General features: G+C 44.2%; 1 protein-coding gene across 1 annotated transcript in view; it reads left to right on the forward strand.

Moving 5' to 3' along the window:
- Positions 1–23,722, forward strand: part of ADAMTS17 (ADAM metallopeptidase with thrombospondin type 1 motif 17) — a 330,972-nt gene that overhangs the window by 287,201 nt on the left and 20,049 nt on the right. Inside the window, exon 20 of the mRNA XM_077869670.1 lies at positions 21,579–21,783. Within this exon, the coding sequence (XP_077725796.1) occupies positions 21,579–21,783 (205 nt within the window). The remainder of the gene's footprint in view (positions 1–21,578; positions 21,784–23,722) is intronic.

Here is a 23,722-nt window from a genome sequence, read left to right on the forward strand (position 1 = left end):
TGGGAAGCTCCAGGTCACTTCTCAATATTCTTCATTGACAACCATATATTCAGTTACATTCAAAGAACATTTGTTGGGTCTTTAATGAGCACAAAGCTCTATGCTAGAAACTTCCTGTCGAAAGTGCCAGGAATAAAGCAAATGCTTGCACAAGGATCATCCACATCAAAATGTGACCAGGCCTTAGAGCTTGAAGGGAGGGAGATTCAGACTCTGAGTGATCCTAGATATTTCACCACGGGGTGGAACATTCTCTACAGTTCTCCAAATAAAATTTTATTTTCTTCACCTAAAAACTGACAACATGCAATACTTGGAGGAGGAGGAAGAAGGTGTCACAAAACTCCATTTGACAAGACTTGATCTAGAAGTCTCTTTTCTCAGGTTCTGGAAGGTGGAGTGGGGGTAGCCGGTCTTGTGTGTCCATCTTGGATGGAAATCCTTAAAGTCCAGTTAGACAGAGACACCCTCACTGAACAGATACTTAAGAAACCGTTTTTTAAAATCAAGAAGAAGAAGCAGTGTTCTAGTGAAACAGATCATTCTGACATACTTGCTGAATAAAAATCTCAAAAGTATGTCGGTGATTTAATGCCAGAGACTTAATAAAGCCAGGAATAAAATGAATCGCTTTCCTTTCTGTTTGGAGGGCTCAGGGACACATTTTCTGTAGCTCATTAGCTATTAAAATTATTAACAAATTATTATTTTCAATTGAAAGTGGTTATGGTATTCATTATTTCCTCTCATGCCAAGACTCTCTGCAATTTACTCACAACATGAATTATCCAAACCAATCCAAAGTTTCTAAATCATTTTGGATCAGGTTCACTGACTTTGGCCCAGCAAGGCACTCTGGCTGAATGTCTAAAGGTCTCTGTTACATAATTTATTGAGAACTTAATTGAGACTAATTATTGTCTCTCATTTGCTTGCCTGAAGAACATCTGCCCAGCATCTGCTGTGAATCCATTTAATCGGGATGTTTGAATCTTTCTGTGAAGTGAAATAAAGGGCATGAATATTTTATTGTGGATTTATCCCACTGTAACTTTTTATAGGAAACTGCTGGTTGTTTTATTAGCCAGCAGCATAATACACAGTGTCTCTCCAAACGCTGGAGCCAAAGTTTAGGGTGTACTCAGAGCACACTGCCTTCATGAGTTCTGCCCCTGAGGAGGAGGTGGGCAGGTCTGTGAACGATGTGGCTAAGTCAGCGTACTTGGTGTGGGGTAAAGGGGGTACAGATCCTGGACCATTCTGTAATGTGCCAGCTGGAGACCTAAGTCAACCCAGAAGGGGGTATGAGAAAATAACAGGTTGACCATATTGATTACTGGCACATCCATGTAAGAAATGAATAAGTGCCATTCACCCCATTTCACAGATGGAAAAATCTGAACCTGGAAGAAGTTTAGTAGCCAAGGTCATCAAAGACTTAGCCGGGGAGCCCAAACTAGAACAGAGCCTCCTGCCATCTAGGAAGCTCTCAGCCATAACAAGGTGAAGATATTCACAGGGGAAACTCTATCATTCAGACCATTTAGGATCCTTAGAAGTGCCAGAGGTAAAAGAGGGTACATCTAGAACCCACCAAAGAGCTTATGGAGGGGCAGGCACTTGAGATTGGCCAACCAGGAGAAATGAGGAAGGTATGCTAAGCAGAAGGAGCAGTGTCCAAATGGGGCCAACCAGGAGAAATGAGGAAGGTATGCTAAGCAGAAGGAGCAGTGTCCACATGGGGCCAACCAAAATCCAGGAGATAAGACTGGGTTCTCCTTGCCTTGATGTATCCTAATTCTTATTCTCCTTAGCCCAGAGTCCTATTTTTGTTGCCTTGCATGTATTCCTGAGAACATTTGCAAACCTTGGTGGAATAATAGAGAAGCATGGGCTGAAGTCAGTTTCTAGACTGGGCCTTGATTGCTGGGCCGAGGGTATAAAAGACAATAGGTACTAGGGAGCCATTGAAAGTTTCCAAGTGGGGAAATCACATGACTGAAGCCATGCAGAAGTGCACAGACTACAGAGGCCAGTTAGGAGAGTGTTATAATACCCCCAGGCAAGGATGGCCATGGAAATGGAAAAGCAAGGCAGATTTAAGATTCCTTGTAGAGATTAGCTTGGTGGCATTGAGCAATGCTTGGACATGGTTTAGGGAGCATTCTGAACTGCCCACTGGATCCTCACCCTTCATAGCTAGTGTCTAGAAAAGAAGAGGCCACTGGACTTTGGCAGTGCAAAAAATAGGCATGGTTTATGACCACACCCACCCAGAACCAAGGGTGTGATGGAATTCCCTGCTGTTCTCTGCTGTCGATCACAGGAGCCCAAGCCCAGGGTTCCCAAGGTAGAGAGTCAGGGGTCCTCTGCATCAAAGTGCCTATGGAAACTGTGGCATAAGTAAGATCTGAAAAAATAAAATATTAGCGAGCCACAAGAGCAAAAGAGCCAAAGACTGAACCAAGGGGAGGGCTGAAATCTGGAGAATGGGGAGGAGGAGGCCATAGAGAACAGAAGACAGGGTAGCAAGAGGTCCTAGCATCTTAGGAGTCAAGGAAAAAAAAAAAAAAAACAGCAAAAATCAGGCGAAATGGTGGCCAGTGTTAAACGTGTCAAAGCCATCAGCTACACTGAGGACTGTTAGGATGAGTTATGCTCACCAAAGACCCTTAGTCATTTTATTTAGGGCAGGAGGGTAGACACTGCAGGACACCAGCCACTGAGCAATATTTGGGTCCTGCGTCAACCAGCCTTCTCCCCAAAGCCCTGGCCTGCATCTCTGTGACCCTTGAAGAATTTCTTCTCAGGTTCACCACGGACACAGTCTTTCACAAGCCATAACCAGCAGGGCCACCACTTCTAACACAGCAGTGTATTATGAGGCACCCAGGTTTGACATAGACCAACAGAGAGTCACCTTGGAAGTTGCTGTTGAAGGGTCTGGCCAGCTCCCGTCTGCTCTGGGGGAGTCAGGGAGCACTTTTGGTGGGAGGGGTACGGGGAACAAATGTGAGGCTTGCAATTAAAGGTAGTCGTGGGTGGGGAAGCGGGCAGAGCTGTAAATTCTCTTGCTCATAAATCTGTGTGCCAGAACCCTCCCAGGGCGAGCTCAGAGCCAGCGTCAGCCAGCTCTTCAAGCTGGTAGTGTTGGAGCCCTGCCTCTGTCCCTCCAAACACAACGGCCTTTCCCCTCTGTACCCCTTCCAGAAGACGCAGAGCTGGCTCGCTCCAACTCTTGAGAACTCCCCCTAGGAACGTTTTCAGAGAGTCTTGTGAAATTCTGAGCATTTTCATAGCCAAACTGGAGCAGCAGCAGGGGTGGAATGTTGGGGAGGTCTGCTTGCATGTTTTCACGTTGAATAATTTTGTGCGGCTGGGACGGCTAGGCAGGGACTCCCACTGGTGTTAATCAGGCCTCTGGGTGTTTTGCACTGCCCACTTGGTTCAGGACTTCGGTGTGCATTTCAGACTGGTACAACTTAGACTGGTGTCTTGGGAAAACCATATCACATCATTAATCTGGAGTGGGGGTCTTTTTTCATAATATTAGGACACACTTCATGGGGCTAACCAGCTAAACCAACCAAAAGACAGACTAGTGCATGTGTATAACAGGAACCTGGAGACCAAGGCAATGACAGGGCACCCACGTGGCAAACAAACAGTGCAGAGTGGCCTTTTCAGGTGAGGAAGACAGACATCTGGCCACTCGAGTGTAGAGTCTGAACTGCCACAGCCACCTCCCCAGAATATTCAATTGTGAAGTCACAGACTGGAGACCATGGGGCCAGATTCCACAACAGATATGGCTTGGCCATACCTATTCAGAATGCCTTTCTCTGTATAGTATGAATTGAGAGCATGAATGTATTTCTTCCATATGATAACCTGTTGCTTCTGCATTATGTAGTGGGTAGTTGATTCTTTTTCCATTGATAAGTCCATATTTATGGTGATCAACATAACAAAACATACGGTTTTTCGAGAACAAGAAAACTATATTGGAAATGAGCAGTAAGAAGGTAATGATCCATCTTACTCTATATTTTCAGAAACTAAAAGTATATGAATCTATAACTTGTGTGTTAAAAAGGAAATGGCACTGGGTGATGGGCACTGAGGAGGGCACTTGGCAGGATGAGCACTGGGTGTTATGCTATATGTTGGCAAATTGAACTCCAATAAAAATAAATAAATAAATAAAAATAAAAATAAAAAATAAAAAGAAAATGGCACTGAAAATTACTAATTATTCAGAACTAACAAGCACCTTTTATTTTCTTCTTTCCTTTTTATTATTTGGAAGCTGTAGATTGTTTCTCTATTCTTTTAATGATTATCCTTAAATGTTTCCCATATATCTTAACTCTCAGGGTTTCAGTAAAGTCCAGAGTTACTCAGAATCACTAGCCTCTTCCCAAACAACACAGTGACCTTGTACATGTGACCCCTTGAACAGCCTCCCATTTGTCTCCATTATTATCTGGAGATTTAGTGCTACTGTTTTAAAAAAATAAAAGTGGTTCTGCCATAAAGATGAGATTAATTAGATGAAATGGACAAATTCCCAGGAACTCACTATTGAAACTGTCCGAGGAAAAAAATAGATAACCTGAACAGACTTATAACAGGTAAATAGATTGAATTAGTAATCAAAACTTCCCACAAAGAAAAGCCCAAGATCAGATGGCCTTACCTGTGAATTTTACCAAATGTACAAAGAAGAATTAGTATCAATCTTTCACATATTCATCCAAAAAGTAGAAGAGGAGGAAGCACCTTACAACTCATTCTATGAGTCCAGTGTTACCCTGATAACAAAACTAGACACATTGCAAGAAAACTACAGACCAATATCTCTTATCAATAAAGACGCAAAAATCCTCAACAAAATATTGGCACATTGAATCTAGCAATATAAAAGGGACGGCACACCATGACCAAGTGGAACTCATGCTGGGAATATAAGGTTAATTTATCATCTAAAAATGAATTAATGTTGGGATCCCTGGGTGGCGCAGCGGTTTAGCGCCTGCCTTTGGCCCAGGGCGCGATCCTGGAGACCCCGGATCGAATCCCACGTCGGGCTCCCGGTGCATGGAGCCTGCTTCTCCCTCTGCCTGTGTCTCTGCCTCTCTCTCTCTGTGACTATCAAAAATAAATTTAAAAAAAAATTTTTTTAAATAAAAAAATAAAAATGAATTAATGTAACATATCACATCAGTAGAATAAAAGACAAAACTACATTGTCATCTCAATTAACAAATACAAAAAAAGCAGTTGACAAAATGCAACACTCCTTCACAAAGAATTCAACAGATTAGGAATAGAAAGGAATTTCCTCAACCTCATAAAGAATATCTGTAAAAAAAACCCACAGCTACCATCATATTTAATGGAGAAGGATTGAATATTTTCCCCCTACAAGAGGAACAAGACAAGAATATCTACTTTTACCACTTATATTCAACATTGTACTGTAGTTCTAAACATTTTCACGTAAGAAAATGAAATGAAAATGAAAAGGCATCTGTATTGGAGAAGTGAAACTATATCTATTTACAGATGACATGATCTTGTATGTAGAAAATTCTAAAGAATCCACAAAATAACTTGCTAGAAAAGAAAATTAAGAAAGTAGTTCCTTTTACAGTAGCATCAAAAACAATAAAGTACTTAGAAATAAATTTACAAAAGAAGTACAAGATTTCTACACTGAAAGCAACAAAACATTATTGAAAGAAAAAGTAACAAATATCTAAATATATCCCATGTTCATGGATTAGAAGACTTAATTATTATTAAGATGGCAATACTCTACAAGTTGGTCTATTGCTATAACACAATCTCTATTACATTCCTATTCTCTATTACATTATATCTATAAAATATAGGTATATATTGCTATAACACAGTCCCTATTAAAATTCCAGCTGTTTTTTATTGCACAAACCAGACAAGCTGATTTTAAAGTTTATGTCAAATTGCAAAGGGTCCCGAAGAATCAAAACAACCTGTAAAAATAAGAATAAAGGTAGAGGACGCATACTTCTTGATTTCAAAAAGGACTGCAAAGCTAGAGTTATCAGGACAGTATGGTACTGGCATAAACAGAAACATAAAGAACAATAGGATATAACTGAGTGTCCAGAAATAAACCCTTCTATTCACCGTCAGTTGATTTTTGATAAGGATTCCAAGACATTGCAATGGGTAAAGACTAATCTTACCTGCAAATTATGCTGAGATGCTGGATATTTACATGCAAAAGAATGAACTGGGATTCCTAGCCCATACCCTAGACAAAAGTGAACTCTAAATAGATCAAAAACCTAAGTGTAAGAACTAAAGCTTTACAGTTTATAGGAAAACTGGCATAAGTCTTCCTGATTCCAAATTAGGCAATAACTTCTTAGATATGAGAGCAAAATCACAAGCAACAAAAGACAAAAGACTAGACATTATCCAAACTTAAAAATTTTGTGCTTCAAAGTCATCAAAAAAGTGAAAAGATAATTCAGAGAATTGAAGAAAAACTTTTCAAATCATATATCTGATAAAGTCATTACATCTAGAATGTATAAATAACACAACTCAATATAAAAAGACAATCCAATTAAAAATGGGCAAATCCGGGATCCCTGGGTGGCTCAGCGGTTTGCGCCTGCCTTTGGCCCAGCGCGCGATCCTGGAGTCCCAGGATCGAGTCCCGCATCAGGCTCCTGGCATGGAGCCTGCTTCTCCCTCTGCCTGTATCTCTGTCTCTCTCTCTGTCTCTCTCTCTCTCTCTCTCTCTCTCTGTCTATCGTGAATAAATAAATAAAATCTTTAAAAAAATAAAAAATAAATAAATTTTAAAAAATAAAAATAAATAAAAAAATAAAAATAAAAATGGGCAAATCATCTGAATAGACATTCCTCCAAAGGCATACAAATGACCAGCAAGCACATGAATAGATATCATCAACCAAGGAAATACAAATCAAACAATGAAATTCAACAAATGGTAAATACATACAAAGGATTGAAGTTAGACCCTTACTTTATACTATATACAAAAAATTAACTCAAAGTGGACCAAAGACCTAAAAGTAAGAGATAAAACTATAAAACTCCTAAAAGAAAACATAGGAACCATGTGTCATGATATTGGATTTGATGATGTTTTCTTAGATGTGTCAAGAAAAGCACAGGCAACAAAAGGAAAAATAGATAAATTGTACTTGACAAAATTAAAAACTTTTATGCATTGAAGACACTATCAACAAAGTGAAAGGCAGTCCAAATAATGGGAAAAAATATTTGCAAATCATATATTTGATAAAAGAGTAGTATCTAGAATAGACAGAGAGAGAGATTCCTATGAATCAACAACAAAAACAACCCAATTTAAAAATAGGCAAAGGACTTGGTTATATTTTTCTCCAAAGAAGATAAAACTGGTCATGAAAAGATGCTTAGCATCACTAATCATTAGGGAAAGGCCATTCAAAATCATGAGATAATCACTTCATACCTATTAGGATAGTTTTCAAAAAACAAATAATGAGTGTTGGGCAAAAATGTGGGAAAATTAGAACCCTTGTGCATTGCTAATTGAAATATCTCATGGTACAGTCACTGAGGGAGACAGTATGGTGTTTCCTCAAAAAATTTAAAAATTTAAATACAGAATTACCATATCATCTAGAAATTCCACTTCTAGGAACTGAAAGTGAAGACTCCAAAAAAAAAAAAAAAAAAAAAAAAAAACTGTATAGCCATACTCATAGCAGCAGCATGCACAATAGCGAAGAGGTAGAAGCAACCCAAAGTCTCCATCAGTGGACAAATGGATAAATGAAATGTATTACATCCATAAAATGGGATATTATTCAGTCTTAGGGAAGAAATTCTCTTTTTAAAAAAATTATTTATTTATTTTAGAGAAAGAAAGTATGCAAATAGGAGGGGGAGGGGGAGGGGGAGGGAGGGAATCTCAAGCAGACTCCCTGGTGGGTGCAGAGCCCATCACAGACTCCATCTCGGGGCGTCTGTGGGTGAACCGCCTCGCACACCCCTCGAGGCGCGCTCACCGGGCGCAGGGCCGGGCCGCCAGGGAGGGACTGCGGTGGCCCCCAGCTGCGCCCCGCCCCGCCCCGGCCCGGCGTCCCTGCCAGGCCTCGCCCGCCCCTGACAGCTGAATGGAAAGTGCGCGTGCGCGTCCGGGGCCAGGACACCGCGGGGCCGGCGGCCTGGTCGCTGGCAGCCCAGCAGCGAGGAGCGGGGCCACCGTCACCAGGTCTGCGTAGCAGCCCCCGATTGCACAACGATGCAGTGGACGCTGGGATTCCTAGCCCATACCCTAGACAAAAGTGAACTCTAAATAGATCAAAAACTATTCTGGTTCTGGCAAAAGCCTTTCAGGAGTAAGTGGCCCGCGGCCCCCACGCCCCGCGGCCCCCACGCCCCGCGGCCCCCACGCCCCGCGCCCCTGCCACCCCCTGCGCCCCCGGCCGCCTCCTCGTCCATCGCTCCGAGGCCCATGAACCGGACCTTCTGGACACTTTTTGGATTTTTTTTTTTTAAGCCTAAAAGATGGTAGTTTGTCTTCATTCTTGTTCTTTGGGATGGTTTTCAGTCTTAAGATAAAAGGATACTTAAACTGGGGCAGTCAAGATATTCCAGCAAACGGGGGCGGAGACTCCTGGAAGCTGCGGGGCCCAGCGGTTTCCCGCAGTGTCTCTGCTCCCGGGCTCCGCGGAGCCTCCCTCCCGGGACCGCAGCCAAAATCAAGAGTCAGGTACTTGACCAACTGAGCTACCCAGGAGCCCCAAGAAAGGAAGAAATTCTGACATATGCTACAATATGCTACAACCTTGAAGAAATTATGCTAAGTAAGCCATTCACAGAATGGCAAATACTGTATGATTCCACTTACAAGAGGTACCTGGAGTCATCACATTCCTAAAGACAGAACACATGGTGGTTGCCAGGGACTGGGGAGAAAAGGGAATAGGTAGCTATTGGTTTTTTTGTGTGTGTGTGTTTTTTTTTTTATTTTATTTATTTGTTCATGAGAAACAGATAGAGGCAGAGACACAGGCAGAGGGAGAAGCAGGCTCCATGCAGGGAGCCTGATGTGGGACTCGATCCTGGGACCCCAGGATCATGCCCTGGGCAGAAAGCAGGTGCTAAATCGCTGAGCCACCCAGGGATCCCCGGTAGCTATTTAATGAGTCCAGAGTTTCAATTTGGGAAGAATATAAGTTTGGAATATGATGGTGATGGTTGTTCAACAATGTGAATGCATTTAATGCCACTGAACTGTACATGTTAAAGTGGTTAAAATGCTAAGCTTCATGGTATGTATCTTTTGCCATGATAAAACAAAACTACAATGAGATACCACATTATACCCGCTAGGATGACTATAATTATAATAAAAAAAAAAAAAAGACAGGCAATAGCACAAGTGTATAAGGATGTGGTGAACTTAGAATCTTCATGAACTATTGCAGGGATACAAAATGGTGCAGCTGTTTGGAAAAGTCTAGCATTCCTCAATTTGTTAAACATACAGTCTGCATATCATCCAGCAATTCCACTCCTTGGAATATACCCAAGAGAAATGAGAATATCTAGCCACACAAAAAATTATACACAGCTGTTTATTGCAGCATGACTCATAATAGCCAAAACATGGAAACAACCCAAATGCCCATCAGCTGATGAGCTGATAAATAAAATGTGGTATAGCCATGCAATTCAACAATGAAGGGGAATGAAGTACTGCTATATGCTACAACATACATGGCTTTTGGAAACATTATGCTAAGAAAAAGAAAAAAAAAAAGAAACCAGTGACAAAGAACTACATGTTATAGGATTCCATGTATATGAAATGTCCAGAAGAGGCAAGTCTATAAAGATAGAAAGTAGATTAGTGATTGCCTAGCGCTGAGATGGATGGAGGTAGGGGACATGGAAGATGACAGCTAAGGCATATGGGGTTTTTTTATTTTAATTCAGGCATAGTTAGCATACAGGGTTCTATCAGTTTCATGTGTACAACATACTGATTCAACACTTCCATACATTACTCAGTGCTCATCATAAGTGTACTCTGAATCCCCATCACCTATTTCACCCATCCCCACACACACCCCCTCTAAGAGAAACCATTTTTAAAACATTACCCCTTCAACTGTATTCTAAGTGTTGAAGTCCCTCCTTCTCTCCCTCCTTCCTTCCTCCCTCCTCCCCACTTCCTTCCATCCTTCCTCCCTCCTTCCCTCTTTCCTCTCTCCCTCCCTTCCTCTCTTTGTCATTCTTTCCCCAGAAAATGAGAATTAACCACAGTGATTCAAAGATCTTTTCAGGAAAATGTGGAAAGTTCTCAGATCGTGGCCAGTCACCCATCTTGATTCTCAGGACTGACCTAAGAGAGTTCAAGCCCAGAAAAAGCTCACATTCACAGACTAGCATATTCATTCCTCATTATGCCTTTCAGGTTTTCATTTCCTCCCTCAAAAAACAAATATGCGAATAATATTACTTTTCAGGGAAATGTATATGAGAACTCATAATTCTCAAGTTTTAGATGGAGAAACGCTGAGTTGAAACAAAATGTGCAGCTGTAAAGCGTCCCTCTCGTTCCCCCGGGATAACATCACAGCTGAGCTCGTGAAGTCCCAGTCCTTGCTCCTCACCCCCCTCCTTCTTTCACAGACATCTGTTCAATAAAAGCAGCCACATATCTTCAGAGACTATAAATGGCACATGTTAAAGTTGTATTTTGATTGTTTTCTTAACGGAGTTGCTGGCCTCAATCTGCCTTGAGCAGTAAGAGCCACTCGGGCAGATGGGAGTCTGATGCTGCCTCCAGTCCTCCTTGGTGTTATGGGGTAGGGGCCCGGGAGATCCAGGTCTTGGCCAGCCAGCCTCTGCCATGTGTCCTCACCCCTAGGCATGTAGCATAGCGTGGTGACCGAAACTTCGGGCGCCCTGGGGAAGGCCTTGTCATCCGTGGGAAAGCAGAGCAAGATGTCTGCATTCCCTTGGCCACACTCTCACTGCCCAATGGACAGCAGCCCTGTCCAGGGAGTATGGGAAGAGACCCACTCCTTGGGGCATCCTCTGTGCCAGCCATCTCTCCAGGAGCTATACCTACCTTGCATTTAGTATCTGGGCCTGGACCATGTCACAGTGACCACCTGGACCAATCCTCCAACAAGCCTGTGAGATGAGAACTGGTACTGACATTTTATAGAGGAGGAAACAGCCTTGAGCACTGACCTGCCCAGGACCACATGGCTGGTGAGTCAGTGGAGTGAAGATCCAAGTCCAGGTCCTGAATGTGGGCTCCTGAGAATCTGAGAATGTATGACTAAAATACGTGGGCACCCTTGACTTACAATGCATCTTGATGAAGGTGGTCAGGTGTACCCTGACCTGAAGCATAATTGTATAAGTAAAGAACAAAGCCCTGGATTGGGACACAGAAGACCTCCGCCTCTTAATTACTGGTGGGCCTTGGGCCAACCTGGCCACCTCTCCAGGTGGTTTTTCCATCTCTGACACAAGACCACTGGCCTTGAGCAGCCTTCCTCTGGTGGTTCTGTTGGTGCAAAGCAAGATGGCGGTGGGGAAGGACCAAATCACAAAGCAGAGGGGTGACCATGCCCATATAGAATACAGAGCTGACCCACCAGAGGGAAAATGTGAGCCTATGCTTACACATTTTCTTCTGGTAGAGAGTAAATGAGAAGAGAGAGCTTTGATCTATCTGGCTTTCCAAATCACACTTCCTGAATCCTTCCTAGCTTAGTGGTAGACAAGATCACTCTTGTCAAAGGTCAGACCCTTTAGCAAACTAGACTAGACAACTGGCCTGGATTCTACCACCACATCCCAAGGTGGAGATGGTGGTGAGCCCTGGCTGAGTCCCAGCCTTCCCCTCGCACATTCTCTCTACTCACCTGGTCTCTGGCCTTCTGCCCCTGCTAGCCACCTGTGTCTTAGATATTGTGCAGGTCCCTGACAGGTCACCTGCTCTGCCATCTGGCTCAGGATGACTTTTCCTGAATTTCTGCCAGTGGGCAGGGGTTGCCCTTCTAGATAGACATATCCATGAGAGGAAGCTCCCTGTCTGTTCTGGATGCTTCCACCCCTCAGTTCTCAGCACTTCCCTTCTCACACAGATGTCCCCTCTCACTCATGCTCCTTCCATGTGCAGCCACTTGACCAGAGCCTCAGTGAGAGTAAAGAGATGACTCCATTACCTCTACCATGAGGACAGGCCTCATTTCCAAAGCTTGGGCATTATCCCAAGGTTGAGATCTATAGAGCCCACTCAGTAGGCTTCAAACCAGATTTGTTTAAGGGGCATCCACAAAGTGTCTCTTCTCTACCCTCATTCCATTGTGCATTTACACCACTGGCATCTCCTTCTTCCTGGGGCCTCTCCCAAGTCAGTAACACCTCCTTGTGGCTAAATCCAGAGAATACTTCTCAGGCCTCCTCCAACCTAACCTTGCCTGGCATCTCTTGAACAGTCCTCCTGCCCTCCCTAGCTTTGCTGGTTGCCCCTTCTCTGGCTCCTTATTCCAATCATAGATGCTTGCATTTCCACCCCTGCCATCTGTCCTCTGTCTTCTTTTCTCCTTGTAGAAGCTCCTGGGGGGAGTTTTCCTTACCTTGCTTTCTACCATGACCTTCTTGCTGATGACTTCCCACCCTGTGTCTCCACCCCAGACCATACCTCTGATCCTTCCTAGCACCACTCAGCTACCCAGTGGCCGCCTCAACCTGACCCTCTCAAAGTGATGCCCACCTTTCTGCCCCCAGGCCACATCTTCTCCCTCAGAGTGGAAGCATAACTGGCCTCCTCTGAGCCCATTGGAATCCTAAGCATAACTCTTGCGTCCTTTGTCTCTGACCCCACATACCCAAAGCCCTGTCAGCTTCACTCTTAAATAGTTTTATATCTGTTTTCCATTTCTCCACCACTGCCTCAGTGAAAGCCATCATCTTGCACCAAGGTTCTTGACACCCAAGGCCACTTCTCTCCCACCCATCTTTAAGTACTCCGTGAGAACCAGCCATCCCAAACTGGGCAGCTGCACTCTCTCACTCCTTGGCATATCACGGGTAGGCTCTCCCTATGAGAGCACTGAGGCCTGCTTCTTTGGTTGGCCAACTTTACTTTGGACCCAACTCAAGCTCCATTTTCGCCACAGCATTTATCAGATAGTGAAGAAATTGTCTGTTTATATGTTTCTATTTCTCCTCAAGGACCACACATTGGCCTGAGCTTTGTGAATGCAGGGACACTGAGCCAAGTGCCCAGCCCTTGGTTTAGAACTTGGCGTAAAGTTGGCACTCATGTGTCTGGGGGACATATAAGCTGAAGTCGATCAAAGCAGCTGTACTTTATACAGTAGCCATTCTCTCTGTAACCTGCCTTGCAGCTTCTTGGAGCTTCTTTTTTTTTTTTTTAATTTTTATTTATTTATGATAGTCACAGAGAGAGAGAGAGAGGCAGAGACACAGGCAGAGGGAGAAGCAGGCTCCCTGCACTGGGAGCCCGACGTGGGATTCGATCCCGGGTCTCCAGGATCGCGCCCTGGGCCAAAGGCAGGCGCCAAACCGCTGCGCCACCCAGGGATCCCAGCTTCTTGGAGTTTCTAATCTATTTCCCATCATTCTTTTTATGCTGTGATGTTTTACATGTGGCCTATCTATGCTCGTATTTGTCTGTCTCCAGAACAACTGCTCAGTTTATCACATACAGGCATCTTATTTCCTTCCTTTGGTTAATTTAGCTAATGCAGGGAACATCCCTGGCACAGAGATAGGTGCAGATTGGTGCTCAACCAGTGCCAGATCTTTCTTACTGATGCATTTTGGAGATGAATAAAGTTGACCAAATCCCATAGACACAGCACTTGTTAGTTTGAACACCTCTTGTGTTGAAATACATCTCACACCTTTTTTTTTCAGTTTGAGGTTGTTCAAAATGAATGACCTGGTGTCTGTATTTGGGATTCACTTTATATTCAACATAAAATGACTGTCAAAAGAATAGGATCTTGAATATGCCATTCTTTCTTTGTAACAACTAAGTCACATTTCAGCAGATTTCACGAGGTCTTTACCTAGTTAAAATATCAAGATTTGAATACAAAGTGTATTTTGAATAGAAGCTGAAATTTCTTAGAACTGTGAATGTGATAGATTTGTGATAGGCAAAATAATGCCCCCCAGAACATGTCTGTATCCTAATTCCTGGAACTCATGAATATGCTGAGTTATATGTCAAAGGGAAATGAGGGAAATCAGAGGGTTGCAGTTGGAATTTTTTTTAATAATAAATTTATTTTTTATTGGTGTTCAATTTACTAACATACAAAATAACACCCAGTGCTCATCCCATCAAGTGCCCCCCTCAGTGCCCGTCACCCACTCACCCCCACCCCCCACCCTCCTCCCCTTCCATCACCCCTAGTTCGTTTCCCAGAGTTAGGAGTCTTTATGTTCTGTCTCCCTTTCTGATATTTCCCACCCATTTCTTCTCCCTTCCCTTCTATTCACTTTCACTATAATTTATATTCCCCAAATGAATGAGACCATATAATGTTTGGCCTTCTCCGATTGACTTTTTTCACTCAGCGTAATACCCTCCAGTTCCATCCACGTCGAAGCAAATGGTGGGTATTTGTCGTTCCTAATGGCTGAGTAATATTCCATTGTATACATAAACCACATCTTCTTTATCCATTCATCTTTCGATGGACACCGAGGCTCCTTCCACAGTTTGGCTATTGTGGACATTGCTGCTATAAACATCGGGGTGCAGGTGTCCCGGCGTTTCATTGCATCTGTATCTTTGGGGTAAATCCCCAGCAGTTCAATTGCTAGGTCGTAGGGCAGGTCTATTTTTAACTCTTTGAGGAACCTCCACACAGTTTTCCAGAGTGGCTGCACCAGTTCACATTCCCACCAACAGTGCAAAAGGGTTCCCCTTTCTCCACATCCTCTCCAACATTCGTGGTTTCCTTGTGAATTTTCCCCATTCTCACTGGTGTGAGGTGGTATCTCATTGTGGTTTTGATTTGTATTTCCCTGATGGCAAGTGATGCAGAGCATTTTCTCATGTGCGTGTTGGCCATGTCTATGTCTTCCTCTGTGAGATTTCTGCTCATGTCTTTTGCCCATTTCATGATTGGATTGTTTATTTCTTTGGTGTTGAGTTTAATAAGTTCTTTATACATCTTGGAAACTAGCCCTTTATCTGCATTTGCAAATGTCTTCTCCCATTCTGTAGATTGTCTTTTAGTTTTGTTGACTGTATCCTTTGCTGTGCAAAAGCTTCTTATCTTGATGAAGTCCCAATAGTTCATTTTTGCTTTTGTTTCTTTTGCCTTCGTGAATGTATCTTGCAGTTGGAATTAAAGTTGTGTTATGGATTGAATCATGACCCCATCCACCCACCAAAATAAAACCACATTGACATCCTGACTCTCAGTATCTCAGAACATGACCTTGTTCATAGGATTACTACAGTTATAATTAGTGAAAATGAGGTCATATTGGAGTAATGTAGGCCCCTCATCTAATCTGACTAGAGTCCTTTGAAAGACAGCTATGTAAGGATACAAAGATCCAGGGCAGACGCCATGTGAAGGCAGAGGCAGAGATTGGAGTAACAGATGTACAAGCCAAAGAACACCAAGGATTGCCAGCTGTCATTAGATCCTAGGAGAGAGGCATAGAACAGAGCCCTCATAGCCCTCAGAAGGAACCAGCCCTACTGACACTTTGATTTTTTACTTCTAACCTCCAGAACTCTGAAAGAATACCTTTCTAGTGTTTTAAGCCACCTAACTTGTAGTACTTTCTTCATCAGGCCTAGCAAACTAATACAGGTTGCTAATCAGCTGGCCTTAAAATAGAGAGATTATCCTGTGTCATCTGCATGGGTTTAGTGCAATTATAAAGGTTCTTAAAAGTGGACGAGGCAGGCAGACAAGAATGTTGTAACGATACAGTGTGAGAAGGACTTGACCTGACCCTGCTGGCTTTGAAGATAGGGAAAAAGACCACAAGCCAAGGAACTAGAGCAGCGCCTGGAAGCTGGAAAAGGCAAGTCTTTCTAGAGTCTCCAGAAGGAACCAGCTCTAGGAGCAGTTCATTTATTTTAGACCAGTGAGACCCATGTCAGATTTCCAACCTCCAGAAGCATCAAATACTAAATCTGTTGCCTTGTGCCATTACATTTATGGTAATTTGCTACAGCAGCAACAAAAATAAGAATACAAGAGCTCAGATAGGAGCTGATTGGGATGATCAGACTTGAAGCATGTGTGGAGGACCAGAGTCTGTTTCCTGCTGGACAGGAAAGGAATCCAGTCCTTCCTAACTCCAGAGCAACTGAGGAAGGGCAGCTTGAATGGTGGCTTCCTCAAGAAATAGTTATACTGCTTTTAAGATCTGCAAACTCAAACTTAGCTAATACATGTCACTATTAGGGTGTTTAGGGGACATGATTTTTTAAAAAAAGCACTAAAGTTGTCATTGCCATATGAATTGTTTTATGGAATAGCTGTTCCTTTCTCAAATTCCTGGACTTGGAATTAATAGGATATTCCTCTGATGTTTACTTGCATGGTGTTGTCCCACTGCCCATCCCTGCAGCCCGGGCTTCCTGCAGCCCCACTCGTTCTGGTGAAATGATTTCTTTTAGCCACCAAAACCGAAGTATCCAGAAAGTCATTTTTTTTTTTCTCCCTACACCTCACTGAGGTATTTGTCCATTTGTCAAGATTGGGAGGAAAAAAAATAATCTAGCTGAAAAGTAGCTCTGATCACCTGCAGCAAGCACATCTGGATGCTCTGCACAGATGCCTCATGGCTACCAGGTGTGTGCACAGAGCTCTCTCATCATTGCCTACCTGGGGTGGGGAAACGCTTCACTTCCTTGTCCCTTTCTCACGTATTTACTCCCTATTACTAACCATCACTTTTTTAAATTAAATTGTAATAAAATAAACATAAAATTTACCACCTTAACCATTGTTAAGTGTACAGTTCTGTGCCATTAGGCACATTTGGCACAGCTTTGCACCCATTACGACAGACTGTCTCCAGAACTCTACCTCTTGCTCAAGTGCAGCTCTGCACCCATTAAACACAAACTTCCCATTCCCTCCAACCTGGGAGTTACCATTCTGTTTTCCTCTCAATGAATCTAACTACTCCCATCACCTCTCCTGAGTTGAATCATTCAGGATGTGTCCTTCCGTGACTGGCTTATTTCACTCAGCATAATGTTCTCCAGGTTCATCCATGCTGCAGCCTGTGACAAGATGTCCTTCCTCTGTAAGGCTGAATACTATCAATACTATCCCACTGTACGTACATGCCATATTTTGTTTATCCATTTATCCACCAAGACCCACTTGGCTTACTTTTGGCTATAGGGAATAATGCTCCATGAACCAGAGCACCCAAATATTTTCCTATTACTCTTTGTATTTTCAGTTTTTATTTAACCAGTTAACATACAGTGTAGTATTAGTTTCAGGTGACAGGATAGTGATTCAACACTCCTGTCACTGTTCTTAAATCCATCACGTATTAGAATGACACAGGGCCCCCTGACTAAAACAATATACAACAGCTGAGTTTATTTCCAGCTACGTCTGCTTGTGCTTTAAGGATCTGCTCAGATATCATCTCCCCCAAACTCACCCCAATTTGGAGTGAGATGCCTCCCTATGCTCCCGCAGCCCTGTGCTCATCTCTGCCCAGTGAGCCTCGTACACTAATGGTCTGGCTGGCTGGCTGGTTGTCTGTTCTTGAGGCGTTGTGCCATATTTGCATCTGTATGTCTTGAACCCTGTATAGAGCTGGGAAGTAGGAGTGGGAGAAGGAAGGGCAATGGGGCAGAGAGCTAGGAATGTGCCGTGAGCTGCCCCATATGTGACTTGCAGGTGTGGAGTACATCTGTGCCCCCTTCTCACCCCATCCCATCATCCATGAGAACCACAGTGGTTTGAGGAGGCTGCCTTGGCCTCAGACAGGGCTTGTTTTGAATCCTACCAGGTTCCCAGTATGCCTGACAGTAACTAGCCCTCCAAGGAGGGGAGTCGGGGAACCCTTTTACACAGCTCCAGGAGACAGAGAAACCCCCCGCCCCCTTAGGGAGCAGGGCAGACCATAGTTCAGTTTCATGCATGCTTGCACATGCTTGGGGCTATGTCACCCATTCTTCTGCCAGACTCTGGGCAACAGCAAGGAGGAATGTTGCAGTGGGGGTCAAAGGATTATTCTGGAAAGGGACAAGGGGATGCATGGGCTGTGTTCCATTCTGTCATCCTTTCGCAAAGCACCTAAAATACACAGGAGATCCCAGAGGCAAAGGAAAGTAAAACAGGGAAGGTTGGCAAGAGCTCTACGGGAATCTGATCCCCATGGCTCTGACATTTCCAGTCAGTGATGGAACAGGAGGCATAGGAGATGTCTGAGGCAAGACTGCTGAACCTCTCCCAGCTCTTCCCCATCCCTGCCCCCTCCCAGCTGCCAGGATGTGACCTTTGTGTAGACACAAGTCACCTTGCATTTTCACTTAGAGCACATGCTCTGGCCGTGCTCCGGGATGGAGATACTGGCACCTTCCGGCCAACAGCATGCACATGCACAGCAGGTGACATTCCCATGAGTGTGACATAGGGGTCCTGCTCCAGGTTGGCCCCAGAAAGCACAGCAAATACAAAAGACAAGAGGGGGATACAAAACTCTTCTCACATTGGAGTTCCCCACGGTAGCACTGAGCAGGTCTAACCTAGAGCCTGACATTTGTATGCACAAGATCAACTGCAAAATGTCAGGACAGAGGAGATCTGGCTGAGAGTCAGTTCAGGAGGAAAAAAGAGAAGTCATAGGAGCTAACAGAGGTGCAGTCTGCTTGCTTGAAAAATAGAATTAGTGTTTTTTAGAGCTGAGCGGCTTTAATAAATACAGAGCCTCCCTTTAAAGAGGGAGAAACTCATCACATTCTCTCCTGCTGCTTTCGTACCACATCTGGGCTATTTTGCCCACATAAAGCAATCCATTTTGAGAACAGTAGTGACTGATTAGAAAATTAGAACCAAAGGTTCAGAATCTGCCACATGCAAATTATTTTGATCAAGATAAGAGAAAGCTTAGAAGGGGGAACAAAAGAGCTATCTTCATATATTTAAGTATTTAAGAAGGCAATCGTGTTACTCCAAAGAGCAGAACGAGGAGAAATGGGTAAGATTTGGTTTAGTTTTTATGGTGTTGATCAGTTGTCAGGTGCTGACATGGGGGCAAGATTTGCTCACTGCCCTCTGGGACTTCATCATCTCCTACCGAGGAATTAAAGAACAATTGCTAAGAATTATACAGGCTTAAGTGTGTCAGGCACTGGTGGAAGCAACTTAGAGGCAATATGTCCCTTGTCCTCACACCACAGGGTAGGCACAGTCATTGCCATCCTACAGCATAGCCAAGGGGTCTGGGAAGAGGGGCCTCCCTGGAGTTAGTCCCTGGGGGTGTGGAGGACAGTGATGAGCTCTACCAAGGGGGCTGGGAGAGGAGGTGGCCTGAGCTTGCTCTAAGGGATGAGGAGGAATAATATAGGGGTGGAGAGAGGGGCCTGGGTAGCTCCATCTTCTTAACATTTAGCCCAAACACTGCCACCACCCCCTAGCTGGTAAAAGCTACCCTCCTCTCCTGCTGGACTGGTACAGTAGCCTTCTCCCTGGTCTTCTTGCTGCTGCCCTGTAGACTGGTATCTGCCCAGTGCCAGAGTGACCCTCTCCAAGTCTGGAGGCCACATCACTCCTTTCTCCAGACCCTTCAGGAATGCATCTTATCCGAACAAGAATCACAGTGACCAGCCAGGGCCTGAAGGATCTTACCCTGTCCTCTCTCATGTTCCTCCCTCTGCCCCTCCTCCCTCGCCCTTCCCCCAGCCACACTGGACTCCTGGTTGCTCCTCAGCCCTTCCAGCATGTTCTTCCCCAGGGCCTTTGCACCCACTGTGCCCTCTGCCTGGAAGTCTTTTCCCAAGGAACCACATGACTTACTCTCTTGCTCCTTCTAGACTCTGCTCACACGTCAGCTTATCTGTGAGGCCATCCCTGCCACCTTAAGCGCTCACCCCTCACCTCCTCCCTGGTCTGTCCTATACTGCTTTACTTTTCTCTGAAGCACTTAACCACCATGTGGCATCTTCTCTATTCATATATAATACACCCTGTATATGGTCAGTTGTATTATGTTCCACTGTATATCATTCCTTGGTTTACTGTCTGTAAGATTCAGATGGCAGGGCTTTGTTTTGTTCCCTGCCTTATCTTCAGAACCTAGAACAGTGCTTGGCACATGCAAAACCCTCAGTGAGTATGCTGTGCTGGGATGGATGAATGAGCAAGTAAGCTGGAATTGGAGATGAAGAGGGGGAATTGGCACCATCCAGTATCCCCTAAAGAACCCTGCCAGTGGGAAGACACTACCGACGCTTCTAAACAGTAGGATGGCATGATCAGATTGGTTTCAGGTGCTTAGGACTGTTCCAACTGAAGAGGAAGAATTGAACAGCTATCAGAGCCGACCATCCATGGATTGAGCCTTTTTGTCAAGTGGTGAGCTCCTGGGAGCTAGGAGGACCCAAGGCTCGTGCAGGGACCAGAGTAGGAGAGAGTCCTTTTGTGTCCCCGAAAAGTCATTCAAAGCCCCACTTGTGTCCTGAGAAATCATGATTTCCAACTTCTCAGCTTCTTTCTAACACCCTGAGGTCAGCAGAGACTCTGGTAGAACTGGGGTCATTGAAGTATAAGGGAGGTAGGCCAAGTTTTAGTTGAGCACTTTCAACAGATCGGTCTCATCACAGCCCACAGGTTGCCTCCTCAAGAGTGACAGTCCCCACCCAAAAAGGCCCTCCACTCTTTAGAAAGCCGGGAGTACCTGGTTCTGATGTGTCCATGCTGGCACTGGAGCATCTTCTGTCAAGGGCTGTACCAGTCAGGTTTTGCCACAGTGAAAAACAACCCCAGTATCTCAATGGCTTACAACAGTGTCCTGTTATTACAGAACTCAGCTGTCGGAGCATCCCATGTTGGGACTTGCTATTCTCATGTCAGAGGGCAGGAAATGGAGAGAAGCAGAGCCAAACCACATAATCACACTCAAAGCTTCTGCTGGGACATGGCCAGCTTCATGTCCACTCACACCCCATTGAACAAAGCATGTTGTAGACAGTGGGTGGGATATGTGATCCCGCTAAAAGGAGAGTGACCACTTGGGAACAATAATTCAATCTGTCAGAGAGGTGTTGTACGCAGTAGGATTTCTGTTTTGAATAAGCCATTGAACCACTCAACTCATGTGGCCCCCTCTGCTCTAATAGTTAGAATTATTCCTAAAGTTGACTGCAAAGCTCTCTGAGTACATTTCCCTCCCTCACCCTACAGGCCCAAGATTCCATGATGTGTCTGGAAGGCCCTCTGGGGAAGCTGGCCTCCCCACCCAGTTATTCTCTTCCTGTCTTTCCTCCTCCTGAACAGGTGGGTGGCAGGCCCATGGAGCCCCTGCTCAGCAACCTGCGAGAAGGGCATCCAGCATCGAGAGGTGACATGTGTATACCAGCTGCAGAACGGTACCCACGTCACCACACGGCCCCTCTATTGCCCGGGCCCCCGGCCAGCACCAGTGCAGAGCTGCGAAGGCCAGGACTGCCTATCCATCTGGGAGGCCTCTGAGTGGTCACAGGTGGGTGTCTGGGCTGCTGCCAACGCTGAACACAGCACTAGGGCCCCTGGGTCTTGTCCACAGGGATCCCAACATGGTGCCTTTCCCTCTATAGTCTTTGTGACTCAAACCCAAGTATCACAGTCCTTGCCAGCCCTCAGATAACCAAAAGATGTATCCTCACTCACATACTCTTAAATTCCATCTGAGATGACACAGTGTGGCTAAACAAACATGGAAAATATGTCTTTGATCATTTGTGGCTTTGGTAATATAGACTGCAGTTTGATCCCATTTCCTTTGAAAATTCTCATGTAAAGATGGTTGGTTGGATGGTTGGATGGATTGGTGGTTGAGTAGTTGGGTGAACGAGTTGGGGGTTGATAGGTAGTTAGATAGGTAGGTAGACAGACAAACCAACCAACCAATTGACCTTTTAATTTTCTTTTGGTATATCAGAACTCTAGTGTGATCAGATTGGGAAGGTGGTTTCAAAGGCTTTCTCTTAACTCTGTGTCAGTCTCTGTAGATGATAAGAGACAAGCAGACACTGGGAGGGACAGTTTTTAGTATGTAATTGGAGTCACACATCTCATGCCATAAAACATTTTGGAAAGAGGTCAGTTAAGCCTTAAGTTTTAACTTTGAAGATTAATTCTGGAAATATTTTATCTTTGGTAATATCATCCTTCAAGGCTTTGTGTTGACCCTGCATTAATGATTCTGACTGGCCATAAAACAAAAAAATAACTGAATAAAGGGCAAGTTTCCCTCAGGTCCTCCATTAACTGTGTTCTAGGAAAGTCAGAAAGGCTAAATCCAAGACACTCTTCAGTGTGGAAAATATTTTTAAAGTTCCCTTTTATTGCCAAACAGTTGGAATTATTTTGAATAAGAAAGTATTCAGCCCATTCTTAATGAACGAAAAGTCTGCCCTTGACTGCTCTGAAATGAGGTTTACTTTTCAGATGGACCTTGACATATACCCATTTAAAGACCTGAGTCTCTAACCTGCTGTTTATGTTAGGGAAAAGAGAGAGTTTAAAATTTTTGATTTTTTTAATATGTGCTTAGGTTTATATGTTAAATATTCAAGGGACCTCTTGTGGAGGGAACAGGTTACTTGCTGGAGGAGTGGGGACAGGCATGCGGTCTGTCCCACCCCCACCATGAGCCTGAGGTCCTTGATCACCTGGCTTTTGATCTAAACAAGACTTACACTTTAATCAGATCAAAGCCATAAATTTTCCATTCAGACTCTTTCTCACAGGAAAAAAAATGTCCTTAACAGAATAACCAAGCCTGACATTATCAACTATCACTGTAGCATTAAAGAACACCAGATTGGAAAATGTAAGAGGATTGAAGCAAGAGTTAAAGAAATAGAACTTATTCACGTCTCTATCTCTGTGTGTAGCTGATCCTAATGCTGAAATAGTGTCGGTGCCAATCAGTCACTTTCCGGCTCAGTCCAGGCTCGAGCCACATGCCTCTTTCTGAACATTCAACTTAGAATCAGATCTTGCCCTCATTCACGAGATGCTCACCAGACTGGTATTTCTCTTGCTTCACCACATGCTGAAGCCCCTTTAAGATTTTATTTACTTATTTGAGAGAGGGAAAGAGCACACAAGCAGGGGGTTGGCAGGCAGAGAGGGAGAAGCAGGGTCCGTGCTGAGCAGGGAGTCAGACATAGGACCCTGGGATCATGCCCTGAGCCAAAGGCAGACGTTTAACCAACTGAGCCACCCAGGCACCCCAATGCTAAAGCCCCTCTAATATTTCTTCTTCTGGAAACAAATGGGTTTTAATTTCTCATGGCAGAGAAATTTATTTTGTTGAGGGGGTTGCCTCTATATAGCCAGCAGTGTTGTCTACCCCCTAGCTTCTTCCCAGCTTTGTTAGAATGAGAAGCAGATACCAGGAAGGAAGCAAAAGATAAGTGACTGTCTCCTGTCCT

Source organism: Canis aureus, chromosome 2 (assembly GCF_053574225.1).
Source record: "Canis aureus isolate CA01 chromosome 2, VMU_Caureus_v.1.0, whole genome shotgun sequence".
In the NCBI taxonomy this organism is placed as follows: domain Eukaryota; kingdom Metazoa; phylum Chordata; class Mammalia; order Carnivora; family Canidae; genus Canis; species Canis aureus.